We start from the raw sequence: 20,966 nt of genomic DNA on the forward strand, positions 1-20,966 counted from the left end.
TATATAAAATATATATACTTAGAATAAAAAAAGAAGAACGTTACATGGCCTCTTGCTTGCTACTCGAAGAAATAAGGAAAATATATTTATATGGAGGGAAAAGGACGGTAGAGTAAGAGAACAGATTGAAACTAGATAAGAAACATAAGAAAAATAGAAAAGAGCGACAAAAGGTATCCGATTCGTAAGATTCCCCCCCCCCCACCCCCACCCTCTAAATTTCAAGGGACTGCTTCATAGAAATTAAAAATAAATCTCCAGTTCTCTCGCACGAGAGAAATTAAGAGCAAATTTCGCGATTTTAACTCGATCTCAGGAACGTACTCAAATATATATGTACATTAACTTGCGCTCGTATATGCAACATTTAACAAATTTTACAATCAACACGTCTCCCAATGTAACGAGGGAACGCATATCATATACTTGCTTAACACACTTATCGACCGGCCGATATTTCGCGCGGACGACAGCCCGAAAATTCAAAGTTTTGGAAATAGACGCGACATTTTACGAGATAAATGACTGCTGACTGAACATAGGGGACAACTGATAATGTCTGTGCACTTAACTTACAGAGAATCTTTTCTCGTGACAAATTCTTCCTTAGAAGCCGTTTACGCCAACGTCTTCACATTCTAATTTTAGACCGGCCTTTAGTGTGTTGTGACGCACAGCGAAGTGACATTACGACGCTACGAGTTCAATAGCAGTCCATCGAGTTGACGTCATTCTGCTGGTACATCGTCAGTATGTCGTCCAGAATCGACTCGAAGCTGCTGGTGTACGTCTTCAGCCAGCGATTCTTCTCCTCGATGTAAGCGTCGATGTCGCAGTTGAAGATCGCGTGGAGGAAATCCTGGCGCGTCACGGACGAGATGTAACGGAGCGTCTTCTTCTCCTCCTTCTCCTCCTCGTCTATCGTCATCTCGGCGTCCATGTTCATCGAGTTCTTGTAGATGGTCGCGAGCAGATTGGCATCGTTCGCGTCGACGATCTCCTCGATAACGTTCGAGGCGTCTCGAGTTTTCTCGACGCAATTTGACGAGGAAATCGCCGGTGGCTCCTTGATATAGACGGTGTCTATCGTCGCGTTGTGCGGCACCGGCGTCGACGGTTCGTCGAGCTTGTACTTGAGCAGGCAGGTTTTCAGCTTGCCGATTATCGCGGCGGACGCTTTGCACACCTCGAAGTCGCTGTCGTCCTTCAGGGTGACCAGAAGTACCTAAAAGTTCAAGAAAGACCATCAATATTTAGTATTTCTAAAATAAGTATTACAAAATAATATTAATAATAATTATAAAATATAAATAAGATATAATTACAAATATTATAGTATATATTAATAATTTATGAATTATATAAAATCATTGATTCTCATTCAACTGCTTCTGAATTAACAAATTTAAGGACATAAAGCTCGTGAGATCTAACATCAGAGTTCTAATTATTTAACAGTTTACTTACACCTAGGCAACTCTGCCTGGCCAGCTCGTCCAGCGCCTTATTGAGCCTCCGCTTGATTTCTCTTTCGTTCAACGCCACGATCTTCCTGTGCTCTTTAGAAAACGTCACGTTCGGGAACGAGTCGTCGAGCATTCCCTGATCCGTCAAGTGCGACTTGACGAAGTGGTCCCAGAAGGACAACGCGTTCGTCTTCACCTCCCAGTGCAGATCGAACACGGCCGCGACGCACATCGCTCGCAGCATCGAATCGATGACCTCTCTCCTGCGATTTGAACGACACTGATTATCGTACAATTTGTATATAAATTATTAATATATAGATTTAAACAAAAAATTGTACGTACGACCACTTCTGATGAACGTACAGCTCCTTGATTAGATTCACAGCCTCTCTCCTGACTATCGCCTCGCTCTCGTTCTTAAGTAGATAAATCGCCGTTTCCTGTAAAAATTCAATTAACTCATGTAATTCATCTCCTTCAACGATATTCGAGGAGGAATGGAAAAGGAACGAGCAAATATACTCACGGTTAAATCTATTTGCGACAGTTGCCGCTCCCACAGCTTGTTGATGCGTATCATAGTCGCGATGAACGTTAACGCCGACGCTCGCACGTAACTCTCGCCGTCCGTCTTGATGATCTCGACCGCCACTTTAGGAAACTGGTTGTTCAACAGGAAGTCCTGGAACGCCGGATATTCTGCGAAAAAAGATTACGCATATCTCGTGTATGTTTTGTGACACGTTAGTTAAGGTACGTTGTTCCTGGCTGTATATTTATCGAGATAGATAACTGCGAAGCTGCTTGATATCAATCTCAATAGTCTGATTCGCTTACTGTCTTCGGAAATAGTCGCGATGGTGTTGAGAACCTCGAAGGCACTGTCTCTCACCTCCCAGTTGGGGTCGTGCAACCTTTTGAAGAGCGTAGGCCCGATCTCGTTCATGTTGCTGTCCGAGTCCACGAGTAGCGCCAAATTGGGCGGCATAAAGTTGTGGATGGCGAGCTTGCACAGTTTCAACGCCTTCACGCAGATCTGTAACAGAGAGATCAAGACTCGGATCACCGTTTTTTGGGGGGGGAGCTGCTTTTTCAAGTCACGATTATTAACGACTGGATTTTTCTCGCACACGACAATTAGTTCATCGCTCTAACTTCAGCAGGCGATCTTTTACCATCGGTAGTATCCCGGGATGATTGAGAATCTCCTGCGCGAGGGACAGCACGCATATCGTTTCCACGCACTCCTGCCACTTGAGCTTGAATTTCTCCGTCATGACGGCCAGGCCGTCGAGCAGCGACGCCAGTAGAACGGGATACTCGACTATGGGATCACCGTCCAATATCGATTTGTACAGCAATTTCCGCGGATGTTCCGAGGGGGAGGTGCTGTTGACGTTCGACTGCGCGCAATTTATCGTTTGCCCGCACATCCACTTGTCCGGCATGTAACTCTTCAAGACGTGGCACAAGGCCTGGAAAGTGATCACAGCCACGTCCTGAAAAAAAAAAACAGCAAACAATCGCAATTACAATCGCAAAAAAAAATGGATAATTTAATATTTAATTTAATAAATCGGCAATAATTAATCTTCGCAATTAATTCAATTTAATAAATCGGGATGTACACTCACTCTATCCATTATATCTGATATTTCGAGTAGCAGATCGATAGAAACTTTGCAAATCTGCTCCATCGGAAGGTCCCCCTTCCGTATGATGTCCCTCATGTTGTAGGCCAATCTTTGTACAGCGGTGCTCGTCACGTCGAAAATTTTGCCAATGAACATGTCGAAGAGGTCGTGAGTCCACTGATTCTTTTTTATACACACGCACAACGGTAGTATCTGTCGACGAATTGAATTAATAGCAACGGTTTGATTTTAATATTACTGTTCAATCAGATACACGTGCGTATCGAATAGGGCTGGTGATTTGCTTCAAAGCTTCGAAGTTTCGAAAAATACTTTTGTGCAAATTTATTCAAAAAATTTACAAATATTGTAAATTAAAAGAATTAATATATATACGAAATTGTTCCTAAAAAATTTGAAAGTTATAACCTAAAATATTACAAATTAATAATTAAACTTGATAAATGTATAAATAAGGAAAGATAAAGATCAATAAAACAATCCAATTAAGAAAATTTAAATTTTAATGTATTTTTCAAAACTTAGAAACTTCAAAGCTTCGAATATTCGAAGTTAGTAAAAAGTAACAGCCCTAATATGGAATGTAAGGAGCTGCGACACCGACTTACCATTATGGCGATGGCCTGATGCTCGAACTTGTGCTGCTCCGGCAGAACGAACTCGTGTAACGCTTCCAACTTTTTATAGTACGTCATAGAGAACTTGTTGTTCTTCACCAGCTCTATGATGTACTTCTTCGACAGCAGCATCATGGAAATGTAACACAGACCGTAGCAGAACTTGTGGTACATGTTGCTGTCGATCACCGTCGTGTCCTCCTTGATTCCCTGCTTCAGCTTCAGGAACAGCGAGAGCAGCAGCAGCTTCTGCACGTGCTGGAGGAATCGGGTGCTGATGCAGGCCTCGAACAGCGCCTTCACCCGCATCTCCAGGTCCACGAGGCTCTCGATCAGCTCGGGTATGCTGTTGTCGAGACTGGCGAACAGCGTGTTCTCCAGAATGTTGGTCAGCAAGTCCAACGTGGAGCAGAGCAGCTTGTTCTGCTCCAGATACGTCTCCTCCAGCGCCTGGTGCATCTGCACGTCGAAAATGTTGCTCATCAGGGGAGCGGCGACCGCCAATATGATCTCCTTGCACGTCTCAGTGTTCTTCTGCTCGTGCAGCAGCAGCGTCCACAAAAACTTCTGGCTCTCCCTGGTGACGTACATCGTTTGATTCCAGTGCGCGTACTTCACGACGTCCTTCCACACGCCTGTTGCAATGGAGAAAACAGTAATTTCGTTTGTGTAAGCTCTTAATATATATAAATTATATATATATAGCAGCCTTTTTGTATAATCAGCCTTTTTGCAAAAAGGCTAGCCTCTTTGCAAAAAGATGCCTTTTTGCATAACGCCTTCGAAAATGGTTTGGGTTAGTTTTCTTAGCGTTATCCAAAAAGGCGTCGTTTTGCAAAAAGGCTATCCTTTTTGCAAAAAGGCTGATTATACAAAAAACCTGCGACATATATATATATATAAATTACCTATATAATATATATATAAATTTTAATATATTCCTAAATCATTTTACGTTCATTTATATACAGTCTTGGCTAAGTATTCGGCACTTTGTTAACCATTCACGTTTTAATTTAAAAATTGGTCTGTGGCATTTGCCATAAAGTATCCATTTTCTTTCCCAAGATTCCTTTAAACATATAATGCTGTAATCAACGGAAAACAATAAAATTCCAGATAGATGAAAAAATAAAGGTGCCCCTAATATTTTTAGTCAAGGCCGTATGTTTGTAACTCCAAAGTATACATGTTCCAAAAAGTGACGCCTTGATTCTTTTCGCTTTTCAACGCTAGAACCAATGTTTAGCATTAGCATCAAGCAGTTTTGCCTTACCAGACTGTATTACCCACTGCCTGCCGCTACGATGGAGAATCAAGTCCGACAGCATCGTGGTGTATGCCATCTTGACGGACGCGGGCAGATCCTCTCTGTGCAGCTGCAGAATTTTGTAGAGTCGATTGTACACGTCCTGGCACTGCCAGCAGTGATAGCGCAGCTCGTGCCGCGATATGATCCCCACCAGCTTCAGCGTGAACGTAATCACGGGCTGGGAGGCCTTCTGTCCGGACTCCCATATCGCCAGAGCCTTCGGTATCCACTTCTGAAAGACCTCGCAGTATTCGTAGTCGACGGTGGAGCCTGGAAAATTCAGAATGCAAAATTCAGATAGCGAAGAAGTCGGGAGGCAAAGAATTCCGAGCCCCAGCAAACGCAAATTATAGCCGCGACGCTGCAGCGTTCCGGCGCTGCATATTGCAGAAGTATTACAATGTCGCTGGAATATTGTGGTTATACTCTGTGTTTGCTGGGCCACGAAAGCATCACAGGCGCATCAAAGCGACAAAGTCCTCCCCTTACATTCTCTCGTGTTCTCCGCAATGTGGGTGAGCAGATGGTCCAGGTAGGTCGTCGAGACGACGTTGTAGTCCGGCAGCAGGAACAGGTCCAGGACCTTCGCCAGGATCTCCTCGCTCCTACCTCTGCACGAGTTCATCGTGACGCGACGTTGTTGGCGATCTCTCGACGGTAGCCGACAATGCACTCCGCTCCGATCGCGGCGAGAAAAATCGGCACGGATGCTGCGCAGCCGAACGGCAACGAATTTTAAGTTACATTCTGCAAAACGACGACTGCTGATAACACCGTTGACAAGATGAAAAATTTGCGGGAGACTGATAAGCCACCATTTTGGGAAAATCGGGAGAAACCTGAGAGATTTTATCGACTCACGACATTCGTCAGCGCGACGGCGAGCGGTCCTCGGCCATTTCCTCAGCAGGCGCAGCCACGGACGGGGGGCATTTTTTGACACATCGTGAAACCGCCTGATCGTCGAAGCACGTGCACAGTGCTGATCCGAGACACGGGTTGGGAATCCAAAAATAGGGTTCGTTTCCGCGCTTAGCCAAGTTGGACGTCGCGTCGATAATGCAGGTTCCTGCAGCCGGATCGTGTTAATTACGTCGCAAACGCGGCGCGGCCTCGAATCGACGGCACGTCAGATTTCCGCGTTTACCGACACGGGCATCTCCGTCGAGCGGCGCGAATTTTACAACCATGCGAGAAGCACTGCTCTTGCAAACAGCGATCATGTGATTACATAATTACATCACACATTGCATAATTATGCGAGGCGTGTGGATCGCGCGAAAGGGCAGGCGAACAGCGTGTAATAGCAAAAACGTGACTGTATTTCATAAAAGCTTGAGTAAAATACATACTATGTAGCTGTGAAGCATATCTGCGTATAATTACAATTATTCGATAAGAATCATCTTTTATATCATAAAATTCTATACCATTATACGACCATTTTATACCGAACGATATATATATATGTATATATATGTATATACACACGTATTTTTTTTTTTTTTATATATAAACACCGTTCGATACAATTACATAATAAACAACGCTTTGACCTGATTCTCATATATCGTTTATGTATAATACACCTGTTATAAACAAGGGTTTCTCTCAGGGCACGTAACGTCAGTCACCTTGCATTACACGAGATCGGAGGAGAAAAGAAACTGCGGCGAAGCCGCAAATCCGCTCCTGCGCGGACGTCGAATATTCGATAAATTTCACAATAGCACAATTAGTAAATCACACAATTAGTGACGAGAGATCGATCTCATATATATATATATACATATATATATATATATATATATATATATATATATATATCCTAAAGATCTCCATTTTCATCGAAGACCCTTGATGACATTAAGGATCTTCGATGAACAAGAGAAAAAGGAAAGAAAAAACGGAGGAGATCCTTCGGTACCGACCTCTCTGACCAAACGTTTCTCTCTCCAAAAGTTTTCAAGAGCCGAGCTTTCGCAATTTTTCGCAGCCTGGAACGAAGGGACTTCATTTCTCCCAGACTTCGAAAGTCAGGCCACGTCGAGGAGATGCACCTCGAAGAGCCTTGAAACAAGAGAGAACATACAGGAGTATCTATAAATTTCCAAGTTTTACAACTAGGGATATCGAGATTTCAGAGAGTCTGAGGCTCCAAGCTACCGAAATTTGAGAAGCGTCCGACTTCACGAACGTCCTAAATCAGAACAATCGACTCCCAAGGTCTTCGGTGTAACGCAACAGATAACGGATCAACGCAATGTATATCGCTGGTACGAAAAAGAAAACGATCAGGAAGCGAACTCTTTGAACTGCAAGATCTGTCTCACGCTCGACACTAGACCAGACCTCGATAGGCCTCCTCCTCCCGGCTCTCGGCGCGTTCAAAATTTCCAAATTCCGCAAAACTGTTCCTAAGCAAAATTATCCTAAGGCTATAAGAGACCTTTCCAAGATCTACGGGATAAAAGTTTCTTGAGGCGCTTCCTACTTATTAGCGATCCAAGATTTCAAAATCCAAAGAGTCTAAGAGCGGAAACGTCCGAGAGCATAGGAAGCTACTGATTTGAAAACACGAAAATTGTTTAGATCCTTTTTTTTTTACATGCATTTCTTAAGTTAATCAGAGCTTAAAAATATTGTGTGAACACTTACACTTTTATGGATTTATTACCATTGATCGTTGAACAAAAATATTTACTTCAAGTATTGTGTGTGTGTGTGTGTGTGTGTGTGTGTGTGTGTGTGTTTGATTTGTATGTGTAGATTGATAGACACTTAGATATACTTAAGCGTTTAGAGCGTAGACTCTTTTTAGCTTCGCAAGTCTGTTTTAGATTCTCAGATCGTTGGACTGTTGAAGCCTTGGAACTTTAGGGCCTTGAATTGTCATGATTCCCTCCCCCCCTCTCTCTCTCTCTCTCACACACGATTCATCAATTTTCGAAGTTTCTCAGATACCGAAGTCTCCGCGATCGCTCCGAGATCTCCCTGATGGAGTCTCATCATTTCAATTGATTGCGCATTCTAACGTCAGACAACATCCCCCCCTTCTTCCCCTCGAAGGAACTAACGAAAAACCTCTCCTCTAGAGTTATGCTTCCGCCTCTACCCCAGTACTGCGTGCGCTAATTGGATTACTCAGGCTCAAAGCTAAAACAAATGCAATACCTGTTAGATCGTGTGTGAACACCGCGCGACCACTACACCCTAATTACTTTCGTTTTTTTTTTTTTTTTACGTTCTTAAACGCACAGTAAGATTACAGATAATATCGCAAATATCGCCGTGTATGGTTGTCCGTCCAGCGTTTCGCGTTTCAAATATTTAATGCTATTGATTACTTGGAACATGGAAGCAACATGTCAATGTTTCATTTTTTTTTCTTTTACCATTTTTTTTTGTTTTCGCTTATGTAGAACACTCAAAATGATATTAATTACGTAGTACGCGATAAGGAGCTCGGTCTGAATGATTACTTCAGGCATCATGCAAGAGGAATCATCGAAGAAACGGGATGTCGAGAAGGACCATCCCGAGCGAACCGAGAGGCGAGACGTTTTCGCGCGCGACTGTGTTGTTTTAATTATATATATATATATATATATATATATATAAATTTAAAACAATGATATATATATATATATATGTATATATATATACCTGCCCATTCAGATCGAAATAATTAAGTCTCTCTTTCTCTCTGTCTCTCTCTTAGCCGTAGCCCGTGTGTTACACATTAGAGCTGAAGTAGCAGTTAACAAACGGAAACATCCGAGAAGAAAAAGCGCCGACGGCGGTGTCTCAAGACCGAAGCGCGGGTCGACTTCCTCGCGTATCTCTTAGCTGGAAACGCACCGTTTAGAGAAGTACCTTGCGCACGACTATATGTAAAAGGGGTTTTTTTTTCTGCGGGAGAGAGCCCTCTCCGCGACTTGGCGACTTATGTTTTCGCGATGTCCATCGGTGATCCCGGATGGGGCGCGGCGACGGGGTTCGCCGTGGGATTCGGGACGATGGCCGGCGGTCCGCCGGGGCTCACGATGGTGGGCGGGATCGCCGGCTTGACGAAACGATCCGAGGTGCGTCTGCTGGATGGTGCCACGATGTGTCCCTGTTTCAACAGACGTTCGCGGGCACAGATAAAAATAAAGCCATCGTTTCATCAGAAGGCATTTTCATCGAGCATCACAATCGTCAAGCTGGATATCAATTGAAAAAAAGTTGTCTCATGATTTAAAAAATCCTTTATAACATACAGACGAGAGAGAGAGATTCCGCGTATAGTAAACATAAGGCCCCACAAATTGACATAAACATTTTTTATCTAACGAAAAAAAACTAGAAATTTTGAGAAATAATAAACATTTTTAATTTTAATTCTTTGTTAAGTCTTTTACCGCCTTTTCCAAGACTAAAGCATCGCCACAAATTCACAGAAACGTTCCATATCTAACGAATGATCAATTAATTTCCAGCAGTGAGCAGCGATTCTCGGCGTAATAACTTACCCCTGAGGGAGGCGACGAGCTCGCGTACGGAGGGGGAGTCGGCTGGCCGCAGGCGTAGCACCGGTTTGCGCTGAAGCCCTCTCTGGACGTGGAACCTAGCACGTTAACACCTGATAATAAAACGCGCATAATCTTCACATAAATCCGCTAAACACGAAACATGCATCCCGGAGAGAAAACATCAATTCTATTTTTATTAAGTTTCAATACACTGGCACGTCTCTATTGAACCATTTCTTCGCACTTTTTCTGTCTGTACGAATCTTGTCGAAACTCACCGGGACTTAGTGGCCTCGAGGAACTAGGCGAAGGATTGTAGGGCACAGGACTGGACACCGTGCGGGTCCTTATGTTCCCCCCTGACATGACGATTTCGTTGTAGTGCCGTTCCTCCTCCATCTCCAAGCTGCGAAAATCATGTCTGTGAGATTAGGAACAATAAATATCTTTCGATTCTAAGATCTCGAGTCTAAGTTCAAATTTATACAGCTTAGCGTATAATAATAATAAAAATAACAGTTTCAAAATATTATACAGCCTTGATCGTAAGTATAAGGCACCCCCACAAATTGACGTAAACGTTTCATGTCTAACGAAAACAAACTGAAAAATAATATATATATTTTTATCACATTTTATTAGTCATTTGATTCTTATTACCGCCTTTTCCAAGAAAATGCAATAAAGTAACATCACGAATTGACATAAACATTCCATATATAACTAAAAATAAACTAAAAACAAATTTTATTGATAAATAAAATATATTTTTATAACAATTTTAATATTTTGTTTGCCTTTTGGTTTTTATCATCTTATTTCAAGAAAATACAATAAAGCATCATCATAAATTGACAGAAACATTCCATTATCTAGCGAAAAATACATTAAAAAACCATTTTATTAAAAAATAATATATATTTTTATAACAATTTTAATGTGTTGTTAGTCTTTTGGTTCTTATTATCACCTCTTTTTCAAGAAAATACAATAAAACATCATTGTAAATTGACATAAATGTACCATATCTAACGAAAAATAAGTTAAAAAATAATTTTACTGAAAAATAATATATATTTTTATAACAGTTTTAATATCTTATTTCTTTTGGCTTTTATTATCGGTTTTTTCAAAAAAAATGCATTAAATTGAGGGTGCTTCACACCACTTATGCCAAAGCTATACAATAAGCAACTAGCACAAAACTTGACACCGACCTGGACTCAGACTCGGAGAGGTGTCTGCACAAGGCCTCGCGACGCTCCACCTCCAGCTGCAGCTTCCTCTGCAGTCTCAGATTCTCCTCGCGTATCTGCTTCTCTTCGTTAACGTACCGCTTCATCTTTTCCGTATCTGGAAACGATCACAATGGGCGGATTTTAGGAGAAACGTGAACTCGACGAAAACCCTTTCGAGTATATATACGGATTCGAGAAACGGGGTATAAGCGTCCTTACGTTCCTGCTGCGAGATCAGCAAGGTGTGCTTCAGTCGGGCGACCTCGCTTCGCAGCGTCTGAATGTGCGTGCTCAGATTGGTGGCGGTGTCGCCGTTGTTGATCTCCCTGGGCGAGGTGGGGTCCGAGACGGGCTGGTCCAGCTTGATCTGCAGCATCCTCTTCTCGGCCTCGAGCTTGTCCATTCGCTTCCACAGCTTGTTCACCAGCGCCTCCTGCTCCTGCTCCAGGGTGTTCTCCAGCTCGACCTTCTCGCGCCGCAGCTGCTCCAGGTTGCTCTGCTTGGCCAGCGTCTCCGCCTCCAGCTTCTCGATCTTCCGCATCAGCTTGTTCACCAGGCACTCCTGCTCCTGCTCCAGCGTCTGCTCGAGCTTGCACTTCTCCTGCCGCAGCTGGTTCAGCTTCCGCGACAGGTCGTTGGTGAGGCACTCCTCCTCCTGCTCGTAGTGGTGCGCCAGGGTCTCCTTCTCCTTCTTCAGGGCCTGGATCTTCTTCAGCAGGGTGTTGCTTATGAATTCCTCCTCCTGCTCGGCCTTCGCTTGCTGCAAACACAAAGAGAATGTCAAACGTGAGAGACGCCTCTCGCTTTCGCTTTCCGCAGATACGGGGAATACAGAGTGGAGAGACAGCCGGTGTCTCTCGATTAACGATTTCAAACAGATCGGACTCGTCTCTCGTGGATTATCCAGGTAGGTAGTACAATCCTACTGGGGTGTTGCGTTAATTAAAAAAATATAGATAAAGTCCGCGTAGGGGACTGAGAAAACAAGACAGAATCGACTCTCACTATGATGACAGACGCCTGGCGCAGGCCGCGGTTCTCCTCCTGCAGCGCCTTCACCCGCAGCTTGTACGTCTCGAGCTCGACCTTGAGCACGCGGTTGTGCTGCTGCAGGGAGTCGATGCGCTTCTGCAGCTGCTCGCGCGTGACCGGCGACGGCGGCATCATGATCGGCCCGCCGTCGATCGAGCTGGAGTCGCTCTCGGACGCGCTATCGCGATCGGCCATGTTTCTCGCACGCGGATAAACGACGACGACAACCAACGGCAACAGCGACGGCGACGGCGACGACGGTCGCGACGACGACGGGAGGTGGGGCGGGTGGGACGAGGGGGGGGGTGGGGAGTAAGGAATGTAACGCCGGTTATCGCCGGCCGCTGCTCATCGCAACCGGGAGACGGAGGCGCCCAGCGTGTGCGTGTCGCCGGCGTGTGTCTGTCCACGCGCGCACGTGTGTCCTCCTCCGATTCCGCGTCCGACCGCCTCCTCTCGCTCGCCGAGCCCTGGAGCAGCGGAGCGGAGCAACCGCGTCGGGGGAGTTAGGCGCGTCGTGGATCAACCGCGGCACGGCCGGACGGACATGTGTTACGCGGAGGAACGGTGCCGCAGAAAACGGTATCAGCTGTTCACGCCGCACTGCTCGCTCCTCGCCGAAGTGTGTGGCCGACTGTTACTGTTTTTCGCGAGCGCGAAAGTGGCGCGGCGCGTTTCCGCGAGCGGGGTGTCGTGTCGTCGCGCGCGCGCGACCGTGATTCGCCGCGCGCGGCCGACCGCGGTGACACCTGGCGGTGGGGGCGGACGTGCGCCGACACATGCGCACGAACCATAAGGGTTAGGTTGACTCTAGGGAATTATGGAATGTAGTCCGCAGCTGGTGACTCGTCGGACGTGGGTCTCGCGTGGGCACGTGGGTCACGTTCCCTCGTGGCTGGAAGGGTTGCGGTGGCCGGTCCGATGGTTGCGAGTCACGGTTTGTTTGACGAGGAAATTTAAACGGCCGCGAAGATGAGCGACGCGGAAGGAGATGAGAATTTATGCGATAGCGATCAGGAAGTTTCCAAAAATCATTCGAAGCTTATCGAGGCTGTGACGCGGCTCGATAAGACGCAAAGGTAAGAAATTAACGACGAGGTTCACAGAGTGCCCTTAGATTTAGAAGATTCCGCCGTTGCTTTTCTTGTATATTCTCACTTGTATCTTCCCCACGTTAGAGTGAAAAAGGCAGAACGAAGCGAGCCCAGTTTAGAGGTGTCCGAGTATCATCTTGTGAAAAGCGGTGTAACAGACGAGGATGCGATATGCGTGCGAGATCTGATCAAGTCGTTGGAGCGAAAAGGTGATCAGAGCAATATCGTTAAGAAGCTTCGATACCTTCAGCAAAAGAACAAAGTACTTCCCAAGCCATTGGAGAAACCAGCAGCTGAAAGGGTAAATTGATCTAATAATTTAAATTAATTTCCTTAATTAAATTTGATTAAAATCAGATGAGAAGGGCTAAACTGAATAAATATTAAATTTGATTACGTTATAAAATAAGAAATAATTTTGAGACTCAAGCAAGGCTTATTTGCTATTATTTATTTTAATTATCTTCATACTTTTTGTCAGACTAAAAATTGATATTTGATACCTCTTTGCTAAGAAATTGATTAATTTTTAATATAAATTTCGATGTTTTTAGATCTAGTTAATCTCTGTAATGATAATTTTTTTGTCTTATGTTAAAAAAGTCTTAAGTAAAAAATGAGTAAGAAATTATGAAGAAATTACAAATTAATAAATATCAATTCTTTTTCATAATTACCTATTTTTTGTCTAATTTATTTTTGCCTATTTATTTCTATGGTTGTAAATTCTGGTAACAGAATTCACCTGCGTGTCATGTCTTGTATAAATAAAGCAAAAGGAATAAGAAACTTAAGAGACTGAATCTCTTGCAGATAAAAAGGACAGTTGGTTATGACAAGGTTAAGGACGAGTTGCAAAAATGGGACAGTGTAGTAACTAGGAACAGAACGGCAGAACAGTTGTCCTTCCCGTTGAAACGCGTAGATCCGGTGGTGGATTCTCACAATTCGAAGATACCTGCGTTTCTACGGGGGTTCAGTACGAAATCTGATTTGATGAAGAAGTTCGAGGAAGTGGATCCGACGTTGCTCCACCCTCCCGACAAGGAAGAGGAGAAGGGCAATAAGTACAAAATGACACTGGAGGAGATAACCTTGAGACGGAAGGAGGCTGCCAGGCTCAGAGCGCAACAGGTATGGAAAAATTGTGGTGTGATTATTAAACAATTATACAAGATAACTGAATGAAAGAACTGAACACTAAAGTGACTAAAGAAAATAAGAAACAGACTTAATGAAAAGTTACTTATAACTTCTTTGCGCTTTCAGTCATATCAAGAGGCGAAGGCGCATCGTCTGCGTAAGATAAAGAGCAAGAAGTTCCATCGCATTCTGCGGAAGGACAAGATCAAGCAGCAGCTAAAGGATTTCGAGAAGTTGAAGGATAGTAATCCAGAGGAGGCGCTGGCGAAGTTGGAGCAGTTGGACAAGACTCGTGCTGAAGAGAGGATGTCGTTGAGGCATAAGAACACAGGCCAGTGGGCCAGAAATAAGCAGATCAAAGCCAAATATAATAAGGAAGTGAGTGTTACTTTGATTATTTAAAAAATTTTTTCCATTTTCAATTAGAAATTATTCCAATGAAAAATATACATCCTAAATATCTTTCGGAGATAAATAAATATTACAAACATCGGGATATTGAAAATATTTGAATGATTAAGGACAAAAAATATATGCCGAATTCTTTTTTGTTGTTAGACACGACAGGTACTTGCTGAACAGTTGGCCATTAGTAAGGAATTGACGCAAAAAGTTAAGAGAATTGACAGCGATGAAGAAGAGGATGAGGAGGACGAAGGAAATATGGAGGATGTGGAAGATAAGGAATATAAAAAAGCTAGTGAGGAAAGAAACGAGTTAAGCAATAAGAGCAGCAACGTAAAAACTGAGCCTGAAATTGATGAATTCCTCAAGCTTTGTCGGAGTTATTACGACAAGAAACAACAGACGAACGGAAAGCAAATAGAAAAAAACGGAACTTTGGATGAGATTATTCCGGAAGAAGAAATAGAGACATCGTGTGATCGCGATGACAAGAGTGGTACTTCACAAGCGGATACGAAAACTAAACTCGGCAGTGTTGAGAAAAATAGTACTTTGCGGGCAAATACAAGTGATACGAAAAGTAAATTACGCGACAATCAGAAAAGCAGTGCTTCGCAAAAAAATACAGGGAACACGAAAAGTAAATTATGTGACAACGAGGAAGGCGATGCTTCACGGGCAAATGCAAATGATGCAAAGAGCGAATCCTGCAGCAAGAAGAAAAGCAATATTTCATTAACAAATACAGATGAGATGAAAGATAAAATTCCTAAAGGAAAAAAGAATAAAGGAAAAACGAAGAATAAAGAAAGTCCCGTCGACGTTTGCGAGAAATCGAAACAACATTCTGATTGCAAGATTAATAAAAAGTCTGCATCACAAGATATAAAAAAAACGTCTAATTCCAAGGGCCCGAAGAAGGAAAATACAAAACGTAAACTGAATCAGCAGGTGCAGAAAGTGAAGAAGAAATTCAAGGCAAATAAGACGGAAAAGGCTGAAGAGGTAGAGGAGGAGACTGAAGATTATTCGCCAAGTCTCGAATTCGAAAATCCCAAACGGAAACCAATTCTGGATTCTCCGTTGGACGAAACGACTTCCGGCGAGAACGCACGTAAGGATAGCGATCTGACGAGATTGAAGGCGATAGCGAATTCGGTGCAGGAACCAGCCGGCACCGGCCACGAGGTGGAGATAGATCCGAAGAAGTACGTGAACATAAAACCCAAACATTTGAAGACGCAGCTGCCGGATGTGGCCACGTACGGGGATGAGGATAGCGAACAGGAGGAGGAGACGCACAGAATAATGAGCGAGGCGTTCGCGGACGACGACGTTGTCGAGGAATTCAGGAAGGAGAAGGAAGAGGAGGTATGTAATAAAAAGTAGTGCAAAACGAGGACTATAAGCGCAAATGCGTAATAATGGTTTTTATTCGCATTACTTGATTAAATAATTAATTCGTTGAACGTTTCGTTGAACTCCATTTTGAGTTATCTTCAGCAATAATCACGAAATAATTAACCGTTCCCAGAACCAGAAGTGAGCATCTTTCCACTTATCAAATCTACTTTATACTTAACAATCTTTAAAACTTAAAGTTAATCCAATTGACCAAGTGATGTGAACAAATGGAGCCAATTTGCTCCATTTGTCACGCCTCCACTCTCAGTTCTCGTTTTACACTTTACTTTTTATTAACAATTCGAGATTCTAAGTGAAATTTTTCTTACATAATATTAGTACTTTTTTTTCTTACATAATAAAAACTTTAAATGAAAATTGTATTTCTCTTGTATTTGTATAGAAATGCTCATAAAGTGCCGCATTGCATTCTGAAAACATCAATTTTGTTAAATTTGAGGCAGATTATTAATGAATATTGAATTGCATTGCATTTTCTCTATAAAAACTGTCATAATAATCTAATGCAAAATTATTCTAGATGGAAAAGTCGCAGCCGCAGAATATTGATCTGAGCCTACCCGGATGGGGAAGCTGGGGCGGATCGAACATCAAGAAGAGTAAGGTGGCTCGTAAGAAGAGCCGATTTATATTGACCGTTCCCAAGGAAAAGCCGCGTAAGCCCGAAAACCAGGGGAAAGTCATAGTGTTCGAGCACGAGAACGAGAAGTTGAAGAAGCATCTCGTCAGGGAGCTACCCTATCCGTTTACCAGGGTTAAGGACTTCGAAGCGACCATCAGAGCTCCCATCAGCAGGACCTTCGTCCCAATGAACGCCCATGTGCGACTCATTCAGCCGGCAGTGAAGACCAAGCTCGGACAAGTGATCGAGCCGATGGATGAGAGTGAGTTGGTGAAGAAGGAGTCAATGATGAAGATACCGCTAAAACGTAATAATGCAAAAAATGATAATAAAAGGAAAAATGATAAGAAGAATGATAAGAAAAATGCGGTAAAGAAAACTATTGCAAAAAGAAATAACAAAAAGAGACGTAATCAGAATGTACAGAATAAAAATACAAAATAAAAGAAATTCTAATTTACTAAGTCTTAGTATATAAAATTATTTTGAAATTATACTGATTAATGGACTAGTTATTAATTTATTATTTAACATTTATTTTATAATTCTAATATGCAATCGTATATACAATTGTTTGGAAATTATTTATTATAATGGACTAGTTTATTATTTAACGTTTACTTTATAATTCTAATATGCAATTATAGTATATACAATTATTTGGAAATTATTTATTAATGGATTAGTTATTAATTTATTATTTAATATTTATTTATAGCTGTAGTTATGCCGAAAAAATAATAGCAAAATATTTTTGTTATAAAAGAAATACATTTAATTGCGTTTATCGAGTGAAGGCACCGACGTGACCGCGATCACATATCGTTTCGCGGCGCGTTTCACGATGCGGCGCGCGCGCGTCGGCGACCGGCGGATGGGGATTAGTTCCGTCCTGCGCCGTTCGCGGCGCCACGCTGCAGAAGCTCGCGAGCCGTGCAGCGTGCGGGAGCACGCGGCGCAGCGCGGCGGTTGGCTGGCGGTGGCGGCGATGACGACGACGGCGGCGGCGGCGACGGCGGTGGCGGCGGCGGCGGCGCAGCATGCCTGGCAGCACCGGCGACCATCCGTCCGTCAATCAGTCAATCGGTGTGCCTCTGGCGTGGTCAGTGTGTCAGTCAGTCTACGAGCGCGCGTCACCGGGAGTAGTGGTGCTTCGGGGCCGACTCTCTCGACGCTCCCCGTGTGTTATTCACCGCACATTTCAAGCCGATCGACGGCGAGGATCAGCGATCGCGAGCCGCGACAGAGAGATAGCAGAGGGAGGCGGGAGAGATACGTGAATCACACAATTGCGTGCCGCTTTTCGCAAATTTCGGGCCGAGGAACCGAGCCGCGAGGCGAGAAAGAGAGAGAGAGAAAGAGAGGGAGAGAAGGAGAGAGAGAGAGAAGAGACAGAGACGACGACGACGACGACGGCGACGAGGATGGCGGACACCAAGGACGACTGCGCCGACAACGTGCAGTTCTTCGAAGGCGTTGAGAAGCTCCTCGAGATCTGGTTCACCAGCTCCAAGGGCCTCAAGCAGCATCAGGGTGATCTGCGGCAGATACCACGGTAAGTACGCCGCCCGCCGGCGTCTCGCTACTCGCCTCCGACACGACCTCCTCCTCCTCCGCCTCCTCCACCACCGCCACCACCACCACCTCCTCCTCCTCCACCACCTTCTCCTCCTCCCCGCGGGAACGATGACAGTCGACGCCGGCCAGGCCAGGACGGACGGTGACGAGCCGCGCCGGCGTCGACCGTTGGGTGCTCGTAGGCTGGTGCAGGACTGATCGTTCACGTCGGCTCCCGGTCGATTTTCTTAACTCACGAGCGTGTCGCACGTATTTTTCCCTCGGACGGGTTTCCCCCGAAAACGAGCGCCGAATTGTGGCACCGCGAGACTCGCCGTCGCGCCGCACCACCTACGAGGCCAGGTGTGCGCCGCGATTGACTCGCGCTTCGCGAGGAGGTTGCGCCTCGTGACACGGTGCGACGGTCACGGGGAAAGTTAGATCTCGCGAGAGGAGAGTTTAATTAGTTAATACTCTTCTGAGGATACCTCTCGTCCGCGGTGGTTTATTGTAATTACAAAGAACGTAGGAAAGCAAGAATGTTCACGAAAAGTAACTCGGCGAAAAGAAACGGAAGAAAAAAAATGAGAGGAACTCTCTCTTTCTCTCTCTGCAAATGATCTGTCAAAAGACATCGAGATGTCTCTCTTAATACTTGAAAACGTCACTTCTTGGAGTGAAGTCATCCCTTCCCAAAAATCAGCTCGAGTTTGCCGTTAAGTCCGGGATAGTTTCGGGGCGCCTATTTCGAAGCACGTTCGCGAGCATGCGGAGACACCCCGCGTGAGGAAAACAATACCGCTTCTGTTGATATCAGACTATGTATCGGCATCGATGAGTCCTCTCCCCTCGATCCTTTGAATTTGTCAACATCTCAACGTCATCCGGTCTCGACGATCCCGGGGATCTTTGACGTTTGGTATCCTGTATCATGTAACTTTTTCCTCATAGGACGGAAACGTGAGAGAACGGGAAATTTTTGCCGTTGAAGATAATGGAAAAAAGTTGAGGCGAAAAAGATTTTCTCACGTTTCCACCCTCCGGGGAGGAAAGAAGTACGCGATTGCTGTTAGACGGGGTTTACATAGAGACGTAGACGTAGACGTAAGAAACTGGGAAGATATGAATGGATAAGGAAAGATAAGAATGGCGAGTTATCTCTATCGTGATTGGCTGGACGTAGAAAAATATCAAAATTTTAATATTCTACGTCCTACGTCTACGTCTCTATTGTCTATTTCTACCAAGATAGATTAACGTATCTTTTTCTACTTTTAAGAATTAGAACAAGATGAAAAGTAAATAAAACCGTGATTAAAGTTAATCTACCTTGGTAGAAATTAACATATGTAAATCGCGCTTTACTCCGCGCGCGTGAGAAAAATTCGGACGGTCGAAACGTTTGAAGCGCTCAAGGTAATTAGCGATAAAAGATAAGAGCATTGTCGCTTTGTGCTCAAGCTGTATTCACACACGCGCGCGCGCGCGCGCGGCGCGGCGCGATCACGTTAGACAATTACGTAACCCGCGCGCAATCCGCCGCGATTTGTTGTGTGTAGGATATAGCCGTTGTGTTTACGCGCGCAACGTGTCAGGGTGTCGTTGAACCGGCTCCGAGATGCGCCTACCGGGGGTAAGGCCGGCCGACGGCCGACTACTTGTTTTATTTTTGCATATCGCGCGGCGACAATAAATTTAGAAGCCTACCCACTGTGCGCGCCGGCCGATGAGGAAGCGCGCGGCGCGGTGCGACGCGCCGCGCGAGAATGCCGATCCGCGAGAGGGGATCCCGTTGATACACATGTATAGTGAAATTCGTGAATCCCCTCGTCGAGTCTCTCGCGTGGAAAGTTCTCTGAATGGCAGGTCTCTCGAACACAAACGACATAATAAAAAAGAAAAAAAAATTACGTTATCGCATTCGTTGCGGGAGATAAGTCATTTTCTCGTTACAGAGATTAGGGGTCAGTTTTATCCAGCTTCGATTAACTTATAACTGGCCGATTATTCCATTAGAATTGACCAGTCGCATTTGTCGTTAACTGACTGAAATTGATTGCGGCTGACACTTACAAATCGGTCAGTTCAGTCGAATCGAAGATGGTGAAATTGGCCTTAGGATAATCAAACATCAAACTGCTTTTTTGCTGTAATGAATGATAACATAAAAGATAATGTCTTTCGCGTAAATATATATGATTGAAGAATCGCTCTCTTATAAATCTTTCGATTTCAATGATTTCTTTCTAAATTATTAAGACACCATTATGATATTAAATAATTAGCGAAAGAGTTTGAGTTTGATAAACTTCGGAGATCGATTTCACCATAGATTATTTTTTTTTTTTTTTTTTAAGAAAGTAATGATAGTTTGGCGATAAATACGAGAAATTTATCAAGCCTAGTCGAATAGTGAATAATACAGTAAAAAAATTTATCGAGTTATATAGTTTGAAAAGACGTCTGTTAAATTTTTGAGTACGATAAGAATGGAAGAGAAGAAGTGTTTAAACGAATTTTTGTAACTTGCATTTTACTGACGGCGTGCAAAAATTAGCATTCTGGTAACACGTGACAGTTTTTGAACGATTTCCTTGAAATTTTTAAAGACACGTGACACGTGACGTGCGACACGGTGATTCGTACCAATTTTGAATCAATTCAGACAATCGATCTACCGCTGTCGCCTAACCGATAAATCCCTGTTCTTTTTACAGACAAAAGTGGGAATCGTTGTTGAAGATAGTCCGTTGCGAGATCATCAGCTTTTGCCGTAATGATCAAGTGGACGCCTACGTCCTGAGGTAAGTCGGTTTCGTTTGAACATGAAATTGATGAAAGTCGCACTCAGGTAGGCCGACCCGACCCCTCCACCCCCCCCCC

General features: G+C 44.1%; 4 protein-coding genes across 5 annotated transcripts in view; 2 read left to right on the forward strand and 2 right to left on the reverse strand.

The window, feature by feature from the left end:
- Positions 1–216: 216 nt before the first annotated feature.
- LOC105456751 lies at positions 217–6,091 on the reverse strand. Of its 2 annotated transcripts, none has more exons than XM_011701030.1 (11): positions 5,915–6,091; positions 5,543–5,800; positions 5,018–5,323; positions 3,733–4,376; positions 3,104–3,316; positions 2,645–2,968; positions 2,307–2,505; positions 1,996–2,168; positions 1,812–1,909; positions 1,468–1,729; positions 217–1,225 (listed from the first exon to the last, which is right to left on the reverse strand). In XM_011701030.1, exons 2-11 carry the CDS (start codon positions 5,676–5,678, stop codon positions 704–706), a joined length of 2,877 nt encoding a protein of 958 aa, XP_011699332.1. In that variant the 5' UTR covers positions 5,679–5,800; positions 5,915–6,091; the 3' UTR covers positions 217–703. The 2 variants fall into 2 exon arrangements, with proteins under 2 accessions (XP_011699332.1, XP_011699333.1); XM_011701031.1 differs by having other exon boundaries at positions 5,893–6,091.
- Positions 6,092–8,771: 2,680 nt separating this feature from the next.
- Positions 8,772–12,032, reverse strand: LOC105456753 (coiled-coil domain-containing protein 6). Its single transcript, XM_011701033.1, has 6 exons — positions 11,811–12,032; positions 11,025–11,565; positions 10,785–10,920; positions 9,846–9,988; positions 9,568–9,677; positions 8,772–9,170 (listed from the first exon to the last, which is right to left on the reverse strand). Exons 1-6 carry the CDS (start codon positions 12,030–12,032, stop codon positions 9,000–9,002), a joined length of 1,323 nt encoding a protein of 440 aa, XP_011699335.1. The 3' UTR covers positions 8,772–8,999.
- Positions 12,033–12,686: 654 nt separating this feature from the next.
- LOC105456802 (U3 small nucleolar RNA-associated protein 14 homolog A) lies at positions 12,687–16,970 on the forward strand. The gene is made up of 6 exons (XM_011701114.1): positions 12,687–12,916; positions 13,016–13,232; positions 13,745–14,065; positions 14,201–14,452; positions 14,633–15,850; positions 16,425–16,970. Exons 1-6 carry the CDS (start codon positions 12,810–12,812, stop codon positions 16,968–16,970), a joined length of 2,661 nt encoding a protein of 886 aa, XP_011699416.1. The 5' UTR covers positions 12,687–12,809.
- Positions 16,971–17,623: 653 nt separating this feature from the next.
- Positions 17,624–20,966, forward strand: part of LOC105456754 (S-adenosylmethionine decarboxylase proenzyme) — a 13,339-nt gene continuing 9,996 nt past the window's right edge. The window contains exons 1-2 of the mRNA XM_011701034.1: positions 17,624–18,081; positions 20,801–20,887. Of these exons, the coding sequence (XP_011699336.1) occupies positions 17,951–18,081; positions 20,801–20,887 (218 nt within the window). The 5' untranslated portion in view covers positions 17,624–17,950. The remainder of the gene's footprint in view (positions 18,082–20,800; positions 20,888–20,966) is intronic.

The sequence above is a fragment of the Wasmannia auropunctata genome, unplaced genomic scaffold (assembly GCF_000956235.1).
Source record: "Wasmannia auropunctata unplaced genomic scaffold, wasmannia.A_1.0 LD335556.1, whole genome shotgun sequence".
NCBI lineage: Eukaryota > Metazoa > Arthropoda > Insecta > Hymenoptera > Formicidae > Wasmannia > Wasmannia auropunctata.